Genomic DNA, 17281 nt, shown 5'->3' on the forward strand with positions numbered 1-17281 from the left:
GACAGAACTTTTTCTATTTTTTTGTAATTTTACCCCATTTTCTCCCCAATTTCGTGGTATCCAATTGTTGTAGTAGCTACTATCTTGTCTCACCGCAACAACTCCCGTACGGGCTCGGGAAAGACGAAGGTTGAAAGTCATGTGTCCTCCGATACACAACCCAACCAAGCCGCACTGCTTCTTAACACAGCGCGCATCCAACCCGGAAGCCAACCGCACCAATGTGTCGGAGGAAACACCATGCACCTGGCAACCTTGGTTAGCGTGCACTGCGCCCGGCCCGCCACAGGAGTCGCTGGTGCGCGATGACAAGGATATCCCTACCGGCCAAACCCTCCCTAACCCGGACGACGCTAGGACAATTGTGCGTCGCCCCACGGACCTCCCGGTCGCGGCCGGTTACGAGTCTCTGGTGGCACAGTTGGCGCTGCAGTGCAGGGCCCTTAACCACTGCGCCACCCGGGAGGCCCAGAACTTTAAATAAATAAAGAAAATAAAAACAGGAACACCCATCAGCAAAACTAGCTCCATAGAGTCCACAACACACACCTGGTAGTACGGTGGCAGGCCTGGGTCGTGTAGTGCAGCCTCCACCAGCTTGATGAGCAGATCCTGGACCTCGCCTTGGCTGTCTCCCAGGCCCAGGAGGCTCTCCTGCAGTGTGCTGAGGCTAGGCACGTCCATGGGGATGTGGAGGCCCAGCACCTTGCCATAGCTGTGTAGGAACTCCACCACAGTCAGGCAGTGGGAGAAGGCCACGCCAGAGAGAACCACGCCAGGGATCCGAGACAGCTCCGGAAGGGGCTGGTGGTCTGTGAGACACATGTCCTCAGTGGGCTTCTTCAGCTGCTCCAAGATCATCTGCTGTCTCTTCCTCTCCTCCAGCCGTCTCTGGGATTGGGCTCTCCTTTCCACCTGCTTCTTAGCTGCCAGGGCCGCCTGGGCTGCAGCCTCCGCCTCTGCCTGGGCCTTAGCCAGGGCCTTGGCCTTACTCCTGGCCCCCAACACTCTCTTCCCCTGGGCTACCCTCTCCTGGTCCGTCTCCACGACCGGTAAAGGCACCTCAGCTTTCTTCTTCCTAGGGCCACGCTTTTTGGGCTCTGGGGCGGGCGGTTGTGGGGGGGTAGGCTGTGGGGGTTCTTGGTCGGCTGGTTCAGCCTTCACCACCTCCTGGTCCTTGGTCTCCTTGGCTTTGTCAAGCTGAGCACAGGAAACACAGAAGGCGAGGGATTTATTAGATAAAGAGGGAGACCGATTTGTGTTTTGGTCTTAAAAATAAAGTAAATCCTTACCTTCGCTTGTTTTTTCTCCTGTCGGATCTTCTTGTTCTGGTTATTCTCCTTTCTTTTCATCCTTGCCTAGAAGAGAGTAACCATTTGACTTAGTGTGTTGGAAGCAACCTGGAAACACCACAAAGATGCAATTTTAGTCTTCAGATTTTGATACTTGGTATACCATACCTTTCTCTTCATTTTCTTCTTGATTTTGACAAGTTTCTCCTTGTCCTCCTCAGTCAGAGCTTCTAAAAATAGAGATCCAACAGCTACATTCAAGGCGTCAACACCACAACCTAATACAAGCTTTTTGATGCAGACATATTCTACAATATTACGTTACTAATCCCGTCTTGCCATTGAATCAGTCTGTATAGTGGCCTACATTCCAACCAGTGAACAGGCTCATTTCACCAGGCTATGTCCACTCACCCTTGGCCTCCAGCCTCTCCAGCATTCTGGCGTCAACCTTGCTAAGCAGGTCCACCATCTTTGGTTTGGGCGGCCTGCCGGGCTTTCGGACTAGCCCACCCTTGGTGCGCCGAGCTCGGGGGCGGGGCTTCTCTTTGTCAGGGTTCGGAGGTCGGCCGCGGCGGCCCGTGATGGCCATGATCATGGAAGGCACCTCCTCATTGGCCAGGAGGCACCATTTCACTCCCTGGAGGAGATCATATGAAAAGATTTATGGGAAATGTGTCTTCTTTATGATATTACACCACAGCCCTATTCGCATGGGACTTGTACAACTAGATAAAGTTGGCTATGTATACTATTCCACAGGATTAGTTTTTTCCTAATTGTATTTTTTTTTAATTGACAGTTATGACGGAAGCCTGGAGTTTTTTTTCTTCTAAGCGTGAAGATATTTCATCAAGTCTGATATCTCGAGACTGGTTCACAAGTTTCTAAACCATCTTCGGTATAGTGTCGCCATAATATTTGAATTGCGGAAGTGTGATCATAATCATTAGGATATTTCAGCGATCCGAGGTAGAAGACGTCCTAAATGCCCCCCCCGCCTTCAGATGTCAGCTAAACAGCGCACTTGCACTTGATACGTGTTTTTAGGCTATGGATGAGAAAGTGAACTGTCATTTCCAAACGTTGGAGGTGAGTTGTATGCTGCTTTGCGATTTATTAACCGCACAGGATGCATTAAATAGGCACAATATCTTTTAATGATGCATTTGGCGATGTTCAATTCAATCGCAAAAAGCTGATAAAACAAAAACATTCACTGTGAAAGTGTAGGCACTTCACGTAAAGGCTACGCGCAGCACTTTCTTGCTCAAATCGCGAGCAAACACCTGTCAAACTTAGACATTTCTCTCAAAACACAGGGATGTCAATTCGCAGGGATTTTGGAGTTAACCAAAAAAATCTGTAGGTTATTCTGGCTGGAGTTGTTACTCTCCTGCCATGTAAAAATGACTGACATGGCAGATTCGGACTTAACTTTTTATGGCTGCAGGGGCAGTATTGAGTAGCTTGGATGAAAAGGTGCCCATTGTAAACGGCCAGCTCCTCAGTCTCAGTTGCTAATATATGCATATTATTATTAGTATTGAATAGAAAACACTCTAAAGTTTCCAAAACTGTCAAAATATTGTCTGTGAGTATAACAGAACTGATATTGCAGGAGAAACCCTGAGGAAAATCAAAACAGGAAGTGGCTTCTATTTTGAAAACTCCATGTTCCATAGCCTCCCTTTGCTGGATTTAAAGGGATATGAACCAGATTCCTTTTCCTATCGCTTCCTCAAGGTGCCAACTGTCTTCAGACATAGTTACAGGCTTTTATTTTGAAAAATGAGCCAGAACGATAACATCGCGTCAAGTGGTCACATGAGTTTTGCTCGCGCAACAGTCTGGATAGGTATTGCTTTTTTTCCCTCTCCTACTGTGAAAGACATTTGCGGTTGATATATTAACGATTATATATTTTAAAAACAACCTGAGGATTGATTATAAAAAACGTTTGACATGTTTCTGTGGACATTATGGAAACTATTTGGAATTTTCGTCTGCGTTGTCGAGACCGCTCTTTCCTGTGGATTTCTGAACATAACGCGCCAAACAAACGGAGGTATTTTGGATATAAAAATAATCTTTATGGAACAAAAGGAACATTTGTTGTGTAACTGGGAGTCTCGTGAGTGAAAACATCAGAAGATCAAAGGTAAACGATTAAATTGATTGCTTTTCTGATTTTCGTGACCAAGCTACCTGATGCTAAGTGTACTTAATGTTTTGTCGTGCGATCGATACATTTACACAAACGCTTGGATTGCTTTCGCTGTAAAGCATAATTTAAAAATCTGACACAACAGGTGGATTAACAAAAGGCTAAGCTGTGTTTTCCTATGTTGCACTTGTGATTTCATGAGTATAAATATTTGTAGTAATATTTATTGAATGTAGCGCTATGCAATTCAGCGGTTGTTGATGACACTTATCCCGTTAGTGGGATTGCAGCCATAACAAGTTAAAATACAGATTTGTTTTGTGCTCGTGCACACAACTACATTACTCAACCTCCCCCGGTAAAACTAATCCCGTCCGAATAGGGCTTATGACAGTCTGCATTGAGTTATTACTACAGCTATTTATGATGACAGATCTGTCAGCACAGACAACAGATCCACACACACCTCAGCGGAGTCCATCTCCTCGTAGAAATCTCCTACGGGCATGCGGGGGCTGAAGCTGAAGTGTTCCCTGGTCACAGCGGTGTCCTTGTGCCTGTTCAGGTACTGAGGGAGAACAAGACCATGGGTCAGTGACAGAGCCGGGGAACATGGGAGAAAGCCAGGTCATAGGTCACCAAGTCACATGTTATCCACGCACCGTATGAGCAACTGACGGTTTAATGAAATAAGATCAAATGCAACTGCTGTTTGTATACTAAAAACATGTCCTCTTATAATTTCTGTGTGACGTGGTAAATGCCCTGCGGGAAAGATATCCCACTGTATCAAGAGATATTTGTAGCTGCTAAACTTCTGTGACAAATATGTTTTACTTTAATGTCTCAGCCTCCAGTATTTATGCTGCAGTAGTTTATGTGTCGGGGGGCTGGGGTCAGTTTGTTATATCTGGAGTACTTCTCCTGTCCTATTCGGTGTCCTGTGTGAATCTAAGTGTGCGTTCTCTAATTCTCTCCTTCTCTCTTTCTTTCTCTCTCTCGGAGGACCTGAGCCCTAGGACCATGCCCCAGGACTACCTGACATGATGACTCCTTGCTGTCCCCAGTCCACCTGACCGTGCTGCTGCTCCAGTTTCAACTGTTCTGCCTTATTATTATTCGACCATGCTGGTCATTTATGAACATTTGAACATCTTGGCCATGTTCTGTTATAATCTCCACCCGGCACAGCCAGAAGAGGACTGGCCACCCCACATAGCCTGGTTCCTCTCTAGGTTTCTTCCTAGGTTTTGGCCTTTCTAGGGAGTTTTTCCTAGCCACCGTGCTTCTACACCTGCATTGCTTGCTGTTTGGGGTTTTAGGCTGGGTTTCTGTACAGCACTTTGAGATATCAGCTGATGTACGAAGGGCTATATAAATAAATTTGATTTGATTTGACTCTAACTGCCAGTTACCTTGATGACTTCTGGAAACTGCTTAATCCTTCTCCCACAGGGGCTGTAGTACCAGGTCTCCCCCTTCAGCCGGTCCTCAGTCTTCCTGACTCGGACTTCCCTCCTCCAGCTAAAGCACCGATCAATAAAAAGTCACGTTAAGAGCCACATTCAACACACAGTAGAAGGATCATAGTATCCCTGCAGTCGGCCTAGAATAGAAGGATGAAATCGAGGAGTATTGTATGAACACTAACCTGCACTTTACACACATTTGAAATATTTGGCACAGAGACACACTAGTTAGGGGAGCTTTTCACAAGGATATGTATCATTACCCATGGAGCAGAGGGAAGTGGACCTGCTCCTCTGTTGCTATCCTCCTCCTGGGGGTGTCACCTGTACAAGGAACAAAGAGAGGAGAATTAGATTTGTACAGAATTACTCTCATCCATCAACATCGGTTTAGAGCATGGTTCCCCAAGTTTTCAGAGCCACCAAAAAATGTATGTGTGTGTGTGTGTATATATATATATACACACACACACATATATATATATATATATGTATATATACACATATATACACATATATATACACACACATATATATATATATATATACACATATATATATATATACATACATACATACATACATACATACATACATACACACACACACACCAAGTGAGCAAGCAACACCTGTCACACCAAGTGAGTTTAATTTTGGAAATCTGTTCCAAAAAAGTATTCCCATGCATAATAGGGAGATTCTGTATATGTGGTCACATACAAATCAAATCAAAATGTTTTGTCACATGCTTCGTAAACAGGTGTAGGCTGAGAATGAAATGCTCACTTTACAGGTCCTTCACAACAATGCAGAGAGAAAAACCTAAGCAAGGTATGCATTTTTTTTTTCTTCTCTAATATCTGTTTGGGCTTCTTGTGTTCAATTTTGCAGTCTACAAATTATTTGGAATTATGTTCCAGCCACCTGACGATCTGAAAAAAAATGTGTCCTGCAGATGAATCTAGTTGATTATCCCTGGTTTTGAGTTTATAATCATTGGGTCATAACTACACTGAACAAAAAATATAAATGCAACAATTTAAAATATTTGACTGAGTTAACAATTCACATAAGGAAATTGGTAAATTTAAATGAATTCATTAGGCCCTAATCTATGGATTTTACATGACTGGGAATACAGATATGCATCGGCTGGTTACAGATACCTTTTAAAAAAAGGTAACGGCGTGAATCAGAAAACCAGTATCTGGCATGTGACCACCATTTGCCTAATGTAGCATGACATCTCCTTTGCATAGAGTAGATCAGGCTGTTGATTGTAGCCTGTGGAAGGTTGTCCCACTCCTCTTCAATGGTTGTGCGAAGTTACTGGATCTTGGCGGGAACTGGAACATGCTGTCATACACGTCGGTCCAGAGCATCCCAAACATGCTCAATGAGTGACATGTCTGGTAAGTATGTAGGCCATGTCAAAACTGGGCCATTTTCAGTTTCCAGGAATTGTGTACAGATCCTTGCGATATGAGGCTGCACATTATCATGCTAAAACATGAGGTGATGGCGGCGGATGAATGGCCCGACAATGGGCCTCAGGATCTCGTCAAGATATCTGCATTCAATCCTATTGCGTTCGTTGTCCATAGCTTAGGCCTGCCCATACTGTAACCCCATCACCACCATGGGGCACTCTATTCACAACGTTGACATCAGCAAATAGCTCACCCACACATACGCCGTTTGTCTAGTACAGTTGAACCAGTGATTCATCTGTGAAGAGCACACTTCTCCAGCGTGCCAGCGGCCATCAAAGGTGAGCATTTGCCCACTGAAGTCGGTTACGACGCCAAACTGCAGTCAGGTCAAGACCCTGGTGAGGACGACAAGCATGCAGATGAGCTTACCTGAGACGGTCTCAGACAGTTTGGGCAGAAGTTCTTTGGTTGTGCAAACCCACAGTTTCATCAGCTGTCTGGGTGGCTGGTCTCAGAAGATCCCGCAGGTGAAGAAGCCGGATGTTGGGGTCAAGGGTTGGTATGGTTAGACGTGGCCTGCAGTTGTTAGGCAAGTTGGACGTACTGTCAAATTCTCTAAAACGATGTTGGAGGCGGCTTGTGGTAGAGAAATTAACATTAAATTCTCTGGCAACAGCTCTGGGACATTGCAGTCAGCAAGTCAATTGCACGCTCCCTCAACTTGAGACATCTGTGGCATTGTGTTCTGAGAAAACTGCACATTTTAGAGTAGCCATATTGCCCCCAGCACAAGGTGCACCTGTGTAATGTGCACCTGTGTCATGCTGTTTAATCAGCTTCTTGATATGCCACACCTGTCAGGTGGATGGATTATCTTGGCAAATGAGAAATGCTTACTGACAGGGTTGTAACATTTGTGCACAACATTTTAGAGAAATAAGCTTTTTGTGCATATGAAACATTTATATGGGATATTTTATTTCAGCTCATGAAACATGGGACCAACACTTTACATGTTGCGTTTATATTTTTGTTCAGTATACATCTAGAGAAACAACAACAAAAAAATATATACAATAATTTCTATAATTTCCAGAATCAAAATAGTTAGCGTGTTCATTACCAGCAGTGGAACTGTCATCTCCGTCATTGTCGTTATTGCCATCATTGGGTTTAGTGTTAACATCAATTTTCGCTATTTTGGGTGGCATCGGTTCCAGATTCTTGACCCTAACCTTCTTGGGTTTGATGGCCGGCGGGGTCTCGCCACTGGTCAGACATGGTTCATTGATGGTAGTGACTGGTCCACTTTGACCAGAAAGTAAGCCTTCAGCAGAACGTTCAGCCTCTTCTGTGACTGCTACTGATTCTGTCTTCTTTCTCTTTCTTGGTGGTCCCTTCTCCTTTTTCTCTACGACCTCTCCTTTCTCAAGCTTCTTCTTCTTCTTCCTCTCCACCTTTATCTTATCCACCTTTGGAGTTTTAACAGCGGACCTCCGCTGTGCTTGCCCGGGGACCTGAGGAACTGGAGAGAATGATAACAGAAAGTCAGAAATCCTTGCTTTGCTATTGTACACAACTTTGTTTGCTCAAAATGAACTGGAGTGGCACAGAAATATCATAAAGGAAAAAAGGGACAAAGAAGTTGGTTTACCGGGAGTGGAGGCTGCTGGAGTGCGTGGCTTCCTGGGTTTCCTTGGTGTCTTTTGGCTGGTGGTGGGTACGGCTGGGGCGGCTAAGGGCAGGCGTGGGGCTGCAACCAGGTTCCCCACCAGGGCACTGAGCGCCGCTGTGTGCTTGCCTTTGTCCATAACAGGGGGAGCCATGATACTAACGGCACTGGCCTTGGTGGTGCCAGCACAGTCGGGTATATCCTGCCCCTCCGACTCACATTCCCCTTCAAACCCTGTCAAGAGGTCATAAGATTAAGGGTTAATGGTTAACAACCTCAAATTAACTGACAGTCACTGTATGTTGACAAAATAAGTGCTCCCATAGCTGGCTGTGATAAATAAGAGTTGATAATCAACTCTAATTTCCAAGTTCCAACCAACAACTCTTCAACCATCTACCCACACACTATCTTACATAAAGATGCTACACAGGGTTTTAAAAATATTTACGTTGTAATTTTAGAAAATGACCGTAACATACTGTATCTGCAGTAATAGTGTAATGATAGTGTTTCACAGTGTTACTTAACCACCAGCGTTGTGATTGGCTGTGATTTTGCATCCTGATTTCTCCTACTGGAGAGGCATCGGTTGTCAAAATGGGAAAGCTGTTCTGACTTTGTGGCTGTATCTAGTGGAAATCGCTCTGTCATTTCCTGGTTGCAAGACTTCTACACTCAATTTCAGTTTAAGTGAGAAAACAAGCACTTGGTTTAGGGAATCAATATACCATCTAAATCACTGTGAAATTATATTGTCAATAACAAAGCATATGATTTTTACAGCTGTTTGAAGTTGGTGGGCCAAAACCGAAAGTAAAAGGCTCCAACACAAGTTGAGCCTTTTACTTCCGGTTTTGGTCCACCAACTTCAAACACCTGTAAAAACCATATGCTTTGTTATTGACAAAATAATTTCACAGCGATTTAGATGCGACCACATTTTTCACACATGTTCAAAACATCTAGAAGTGACTATGTTGGGATTCACAATACATTTCAGATCATTTGGGAAATTATTATTTTTTTTAAATCGAATTTAAAATAAATGTAAAAAATTAAATTAAATAAAAATCGGTCCCATAACTTGATTCAGATTTGTGCCACAAATGCCAAAACATTTGGATTGCTTTCATACCTTGTCCATAGACAGCTTACAGAGTAAGGAAACCAATGTGTCATTTTGTAATTTGGGTGAAATAACCCTTTAAGCTAATTAAATACAAACACAGGTTGTCATATCAACTATGGCAAGGATCTTACCTTTGTAGGCTGGGGGTGGTTTGGCAGGGCCATTTGAGCTTGACCGGGAGACGTCATTCTGGGAGGATTCAACACAGGAGTCCTCCATCTGAGAGGTGTTGTTCAGAGAGGAATCCAGCATGGACACCCCGGTGCTCAGGCAGCTGTCAATGGTCTCCTCTGCCTGGGAAGAGTCCTCTGTTTGGGTATCATCCAGCGTCAAGTCCCTGGAATCATCCACAGAGGAGAAGCGGCTATCTATTGTAGTGTCAGCAACATGTGATATTTCATCCTCACGAGAGGGGTGATCCATGTGAGAGCTGTCATCCAAACAAGAGGTATCGTCAAATCGAGATTTGCCGCCATCTATGCGAGAGCTGTCATCCAATTGAGAGGTGACATCCAATCGAGAGCAGTCTTCATCCATGCGAGAGGTATCATCAAACCGAGAGGTTTCACCATCTACACGGAAGCTGTCATCCAATCGAGACATGTCATCCATTCGAGAGTTAGCGCCAAGTCTAGAAGTGTCACCAAACTGAGATGTGTCGTTGAGTGATGAGTCGTTACAGGCGTCATCCTCTTCAGTAAAGCTGGTTTTCTCCATCCTGGTGCTGTCGAGGCACGTGGACACCTGCGACGACTCGTCCGCAGACTCCTCAAACGCTGACTCGTCCGTCTCACAGGTGTCATCCAGACCTCTTCTCTCCAGGAGAGAGTATGAGTGTCTCAGGGGGGCGGTGTCCATTCTCTCCGCACACATTTTGTCGACAAAGGAGTTCTCTTGGTCCTTGGGAGGCGGAGGAGTCCCAGGAATATCTGTGAGGGGTTTGTGTGAGTGTTTTTCAGATTGACGAGTAAAAGACTTGGTGGCATCCATCTTTGATGGTGTTCTAACTGGGTCGACTTTCGGCTGTGGAGAACTCGCCTCTAGTTTTCCAGGTGGTTCTACAGAGGGTTCCTTCTTGTTGCCCATGGCCTTCTTATTCCCCATGTCTCGCTCCTTTGGCTCAGCGGAAAACATGCATTTAGGGGCTTGTGGAGGAGCAGGAATGGATAGGGAAGGCGCAGAGACAGCAGGAGGGGTTGAGGGGACCATATGAAGAGCAGTCATCACTGCACGAGGCACAAACACCAAGGCAGGAGGCTCAGACATTGAAGAAACTCCGGGGGCTTGAGCTTTAGGGCCTTGACCTGTTAAAGGAGGCATAGATACCTCCTTTGGAGACGAGGACACTGCAGACGCAGACTCTGTGGAGGGAGCAGAAACTGCTGGGGGAGGAGTAGACACAGATCGAGGAGGTGAGGACACTGATATAGAAGGTGCACTGACTGCCCAAGGAGGACTGGGCACTGCTGAGGAATTTTGCCTTACTGCCACCAAGGTAGTAGACACCGCTGTGGGGGACACAGAAACCCTTGGGGGAGGTGCAACTGCAGATATTGATGGAGTCCAAAACTTTTCTCGAGGAGCTCCAGATAAAGCTATGGGAGAGGAAGTCAAAGGCGGTGGTCTGGATCCTTGAACCATCTGCTGAAGTGCAGAGATGGGTGCAGACATGGAGCGCGAGGGAGCACCCACCATAGTAGGAGTAGAGACCATCGCAGGAGGGGCAGATGTCATGGGAGCAGTCTGATGTGCCACAGACACTGGGGGAGGAGCACTGACTGGATGGGGAGCAGACACAGCTGGAGGTATAGAGGATTTGTCCAGGAGAAGAGGTGGTGCAGGTGGCTTGGGAAGAGTTACAGACACTGACGAGGGTGGAGATGCCACTGATGGAGGTGTGGACAAAGACACTGGAGAAGGTCTTGTGCTCATCAGAGGAGGCGAAGACAGCCCGGGAGGAGGTCCATGCACAGGGAGAGAAGGAGAAGAGGACATGGGAGCCGCTGAGTTTCGGGGAGGCGCAGGACTAACAGAGAAGGATGAAACGACAGGAGGTCCTAATGTACCCATTGGAGGAGTAGACATAGCAGTAGGTGCAGAGAGCCTAGAATGGGTGGAAGGCGCAGACACAGCCGGAGGATGGGACGACATCGAGTGTGGAGGCGCAGGTGGCGCAGACTCCCTCGCTGAGGTTGCCATTTCATGGTGCTGGGCCATCGGCTGCTCAGAGCGCTGGCAGTAGTCAATGGTAGGTCCCATCGGGGGTCCAGGGGGCTTGGGATGGTAGCTGTCGCTTTTAGGCAGCAGCTGGGTGACAGACGCCCTCTCCATCCCATTATAGCCTTTATCCACATCCTTAAACACTTCACTCATCCGCCCTAAGGAACAGGAACACAAACAACAGTGAGACCATTAGAAACGACAGAAAGACAACACAGCAGCCACAAGGTAACTCTAAGAGGGAATCTGGAGAGCAGATGGCACTTTTAAAAAACACCTTGGGGACAATCTGCTGCATGCCAGCGTGCCACCTCAGTAAGACAGCAAAGGCGGCAATATAAATAGTGGCTGTATCATTGCAAGGGGCGAGGAGTTTTTTTATTATGCATTGTGGTGCACATTAGATTTGAGGTATGCCACACCCTACGGGTGGTGGTGGAGAATAAGGATGTGTAGGTGAGATATACAATTTTGGATGACAGTACATTTGACACACTCTCTTCTCCTCCGCTCCTTACTGCATGTGCTGCCATAGAAATAAAATGAATAGAACGGGTGTCACCCACTCAAGTTAACGATGGCATAATGGGTGGAAGTCGGAAGTTTACCTACACCATAGCCAAATACTCAAACATAACGATGATCATTATGGCCAAAGAGTTCTATTTTTGTTTCATCGGACCAGAGGACATTTCTCCAAAAAATACGATCTTTGTCCCCATGTGCAGTTGCAAACCGTAGTCTGGCTTTTTTATGGCGGTTTTGGAGCAGTGGCTTCTTCCATGCTGAGCGGCCATGATGTCAAGCAAAGGTAGGCCTTGAAATACATCCACAAGTACACCTCAAATTGACTCAAATGATGTCAATTAGCCTATCAGAAGATTCTACAGCCATGACATGATTTTCTGGAATTTTCCAAGCTGTTTAAAGGCACAGTCAACTTAGTGTATGTAAACTTCTTACCCACTGGAATTGTGATACAGTGAATTTTAAGTGAAATAATCGGTTTATAAACAATTGTTGGAAAAATTACTTATGGTATACACAAAGTAGATGTCCTAACCAACTTGCGAAAACTATAGCTTAACAAGAAATTTGTGACGGTTGTAAAACAAGTTTTAATGACTCCAACCTAAGTTTATGTAAACTTCTGACTTCAACTGTAGATGTTTTTTTTTTGCATTGGATATATTTACCATATTATACAGAGACAGAAACATAAACCCTTTACCTTATCATAAGTAGACATAATTGCAAATGATTAAATCCTTCCGTACAGAAAAAAACTGTTTAGTTACGAATTGAACTTTAATTAAATGAATTGACTCTTCACATGGGATGATTTCACTGAACAACACAAGGAAATATTGAATGATCTCCAATGATCCATCACATCTCCCAAAAACATTTAACATACATCTGTAAAATGATAGTCTGGAAACTAAAGCTTTGGTTGTGTTCCTCTCAGGCTTCCATGTCTTCTACCTAGACCTCCTCTATGTCGGTGGCAGGTAGCCTAGTGGTTAGAGCGTTGGGCCAGTAACTGAAAGGTTGCTAGATCGAATCCCTGAGCTGACAAGGTAAAAATATGTTGTTCTGCCCCTGAACAAGGCAGTTAACCCACTGTTCCTAGGCTGTCATTGTAAATAAGAATGTATTCATAACTGACTTGCCTAGTTAAATAAAGGTTAAACATGTCCACCTCTTGAACATCAGACTCTAGGCCTCATCTTCACTTTCCAACCTTGTTGTCAGGCTCAAATTTGCTCAGATGGCCACCAATTCTTCAACCCTTGTATTGATCAGCTTTGGTGTGTGTGTTCCCAAACAAGGACCATTTGCGCTCTGAGGCGGCTGATGTTGGTGGGATTTGGAGGATGATAGAGGCAAAAGAGCCTCAGATCCACAAAGTCCCTTCCACCGGATGTTTTTTTGTTGTTGAATTTCGTAGTGTCCAATTGTTGTAGTAGCTACTATCTTGTCTCGTCGCTACAACTCCTGTACGGGCTCGGGAGAGACGAAGGTTGAAAGTCATGCGTCCTCCGATACACAACCCAACCTAGCCGCACTGCTTCTTAACACAGCGTGCATCCAACCCGGAAGCCAGCCGCACCAATGTGTCGGAGGAAACACTGCGCACCTGGCAACCTTGGTTAGCGCGCACTGCGCCCGGCCCGCCACAGGAGTCGCTGGTGTGCGATGAGACAAGGACTTCCCTACCGACCAAGCCCTCCCTAACCCGGACGACGCTAGGCCAATTGTGCGTCGCCCAACGGACCGGTAGCGGCCGGTTACTACAGAGCCTGGGCGCGAACCCAGGATCTCTGATGGCACAGCTGGCGCTGCAGTACAGCACCCTTAACCACTGCGCCACCCGGGAGGCCTCCACCGGGTGGTTGACTGCCATATTGCATCTCCATCCCAAAGCCCTTGCCTGGAAGTGTACTTTGCCAGACTGCCAAGAACCTTGCCCTCATCCAGGCCAAGGTGGCAAGACACGGTATTGATGACACCATAGGACTTGTTGATCTTTGCACCAGACAGGATGCTCTTGCCAGCATACTTGGGGTCCAACATGTAAGCTGCGGCGTGTATGGGCTTCAGGCTTCAGGCAGAAGTCTTCACGCTTTTTGATGTATTTCAGAACTCCAACATCCTCTGCTTGTAACAGTGAAGTGGGCAAAACAGTACAGATTTCTTCTCTTACATCTGCAAGCAGAGTCTGAACATCAGACAGGATGGCATTGTCTCCCTCAATCCGTGCAATGGTTGCTGCTATAGGTTTCAGGAGATTCAGGCTGCTTACCACTCTCTCCCAAAATACATCATCCAGGAGGATCCGCTTGATGGGGCTGTCCATATCGGCAGACTGTGATATGGCAATTTTTTGGACAGACTCCTTCCCCTCCAGGAGACTGTCAAACACGACGACAATACCACCCCAATGGGTGTTGCTGGGCAGCTTCATCAAGCGGATCCTCCTGGATGATGTATTTTGGGAGAGAGTGGTAAGCAGCCTGAATCTCATGAAACATATAGCAGCAACCATTGCACGGATTGAGGGAGACAATGCCATCCTGTCTGATGTTCAGACTCTTCTTCTCACTTTGCTTGGTGAGGGATATTTCTGCTATAACAAGTTGACCCTTCACATATCTAACCATTTCCTTGGCTCTCTTGTAGAGTGTATCCATTGTTTTCAGTGCCATGATGTCCTTGAAGAGCAGATTCAATGCATGAGCAGCACAGCCAATGGGTGTGATGTGAGGGTAGGACTCCTCCACTTTAGACCAAGCAGCCTTCATGTTGGCAGCATTGTCTGTCACCAGTGCAAATACCTTCTGTGGTCCAAGGTCATTGATGACTGCCTTCAGCTCACCTGCAATGTAGAGACCGGTGTGTCTGTTGTCCCTTGTGTCTGTGCACTTGTCGAATATGGGTTGAGGGGTGGAGATGATGTAGTTAATTATTCCTTGCCCACAAACATTTGAGCACCCATCAGAGATGATTGCAATAGTCTGCTATCTCTATGATTTGCTTGACCTTCACTTGAACTCTGAATCCAGCAAATGAGTAGATAAAGCATGTCTGGTTGGAGGGGTGTATGCTGGACGAAGAACTTTCAGAAATCTCTTCCAATGCACATTGCCTGTGAGCATCAGAGGTAAACCAGTTGCATACACAGCTCGAGCAAGACATTCATCAGCATTTCTCTGACTACGTTCCTCCATTGAGCCAAAAAAAAATCTTCCAGGAGGACCATGAGCTGTTGCTATCGATAAGGTGTCTGATTCATAATTTTCACCTCGAATAGAAGTAGAGCGACTTTTGTCAGAGGTTGCTTGTTGTGAGAGCTGAGGCAACTAAATGCACTTGGCCTGATGATTCTGCATTTTTGTTACATTCTTCACATGATTTGACGCAATATTTGCAAATGTACACAGCTTTTCCTTCTACATTAGCTGCAGTGAAATGAGATAGTGCCCGTGGCATTTTCCTATAACTTTTTTTGATGAATTTAAGCAAAATTCTCAACATTCACCGGCTTAAGTTCCCATCGAAAGTTTCAGGAAAAGTACCAAAGTTTCCGACAATCTGCAACCCTAGCTAAGACAACAACCTCTCCCTCAATGTGAGCAAGACAAAAGAGCTGATCGTGGACTACAGGAAAAGGTGGGCTGAACAGGCCCCGTGCTTCCCATCTATGTTTCTTCCTAGGTTCCTGCCTTTCTAGGGAGTTTTTCCTATCTACCATGCTTCTACATCTACATTGCTTTCTGTTTGGAGTTTTGGGCTGGGTTTCTGTATAGCGCTTTGTGACATGCGCTGATGTCAAAAGAGCTTCATAAATACATTTGATTGATTGATTGATTGATTAACATCTACGGGGCTGAAGTGGAGCAGGTTGAGAGCTTAAAGTTCCTTGGTGTCCAAATCACCAATGAACTATCATGGTGCAAAAACACCAAGACAGTTGTGAAGAAGGCACGACAACACCTTTTCCCCCTCAGGAGACTGAAAAGATTTGGCATGGGTCCCCAGATCCTCAAAAAGTTTGACAGCTGCACCATAGAGAGCATCCTGACTGTTTGTGTCACTTCCTGGTATGGCACCTGGATGGTAGGAAGCTTGGCCCCAGTGATGTACTGGGCCATTCGCACTACCCTCTGTAGCGCCTTACGGTCAGATGCCGAGCAGTTGCCATACTGAGGTCCTGAGCGCTCTGGAGCAGGTTTTTATCAAGGACCTCTGTACTTTTCTACATTCATCTTTCCCTCGATCCTGACTAGTCTCCCAGTCCCTGCCACTGAAAAACATCCCTACGGCATGATGCTGCCACCACCATGCTTCACCGTAGGGATGGTGCCAGGTTTCCTCCAGACGTGACACGTGGCATTCAGGCCAAAGAGTTCAATATCTTGGTTTCATTCGACCAGAGAATCTGGTTTCTAATGGTCTGAGTCCTTTAGATGCCTTTTTGCAAATTGCAAGTGGGCTTGCATGTGCTTTTTACGGAGGAATAATAAGAATTAAGATAAAAAGATCCTAAAAATTGATTATATACATCGTTTGACATGTGGATTTGGATTAGTGAACTAAACGCGCAAACAAATGGAGGTATTTGGACATAAATTATGGACTTTATTGAACAAAACTAACATTTATTGTGGAACTGGGAATCCTGGGAGTGCATTCCGATGAAGATCATCAAAGTGAATATTTATAACGCTATTTCTGACTTTTGTTGACTCCACAACATGGCGGGTATCTGTATGGCTTGTTTTGGTGGTTGAGCGCTGTTCTCAGATTATCGCATGGTGTGCTTTCAGCGTTAAGCTTTTTTGAAATCTGACACAACGGTTGCATTAAGGAGTAGTTTATCTCTAAGGAAAAAAGAAACTGTTTCCAAAGTGTTAATAGATACAGTCAGGAAGAACTATTGGATATCAGAGCGACGTCAACTTACCAGCACTACTACGACCAGGAATACGACTTTCCCGAAGCGGATCTTTTGTCTGAACCACCCAGGGCATTTGAACGGATTCCAGAGGCTGACCCAAAACAATGTCGCCGCAGAAGAGGAAGACTGAGCGGTCTTCTGGTCAGACTTCGGCGGCCCGCACACCACCCACCGCTTCCGAGTATATTACTCGCTAATGTCCAGTCCCTTGGTTCACCTGACCTAGAATTCCTCACAATGAAATGCCGACCGCATTATCTCCCAAGAGAATTCTTGTTGGTTACTGTCATAGCCGTGTATATCCCCCCTCAAGCCGATATCACGACAGCCCTTAGGGAACTTCACATCTCCACTTCGCTGATCCTCAACACTGGGGCCCCACAAGGGTGCGTGCTCAGCCCCCTCCTGTACTCCCTGTCGACCCATGACTGCGTG

The 17281-nt window shown here is 45.8% G+C and overlaps 1 protein-coding gene across 3 annotated transcripts in view; it reads right to left on the reverse strand.

Moving 5' to 3' along the window:
• The window catches only part of LOC139416296 (bromodomain adjacent to zinc finger domain protein 2B-like), a 39344-nt gene that overhangs the window by 13233 nt on the left and 8830 nt on the right, over window positions 1-17281 (reverse strand). For all 3 annotated transcript variants that reach the window (XM_071164784.1, XM_071164783.1, XM_071164785.1), the window contains exons 4-13: window positions 9297-11543; window positions 8016-8267; window positions 7485-7886; window positions 5192-5252; window positions 4875-4983; window positions 3926-4027; window positions 1707-1932; window positions 1461-1522; window positions 1293-1358; window positions 550-1200 (exon numbers count right to left, since the gene is read on the reverse strand). In XM_071164784.1, coding sequence (XP_071020885.1) covers window positions 550-1200; window positions 1293-1358; window positions 1461-1522; window positions 1707-1932; window positions 3926-4027; window positions 4875-4983; window positions 5192-5252; window positions 7485-7886; window positions 8016-8267; window positions 9297-11543 — 4178 coding nt within the window. The remainder of the gene's footprint in view (window positions 1-549; window positions 1201-1292; window positions 1359-1460; window positions 1523-1706; window positions 1933-3925; window positions 4028-4874; window positions 4984-5191; window positions 5253-7484; window positions 7887-8015; window positions 8268-9296; window positions 11544-17281) is intronic.

The sequence above is a fragment of the Oncorhynchus clarkii genome, chromosome 9 (assembly GCF_045791955.1).
Source record: "Oncorhynchus clarkii lewisi isolate Uvic-CL-2024 chromosome 9, UVic_Ocla_1.0, whole genome shotgun sequence".
Classification (NCBI taxonomy): Eukaryota; Metazoa; Chordata; class Actinopteri; order Salmoniformes; family Salmonidae; genus Oncorhynchus; species Oncorhynchus clarkii.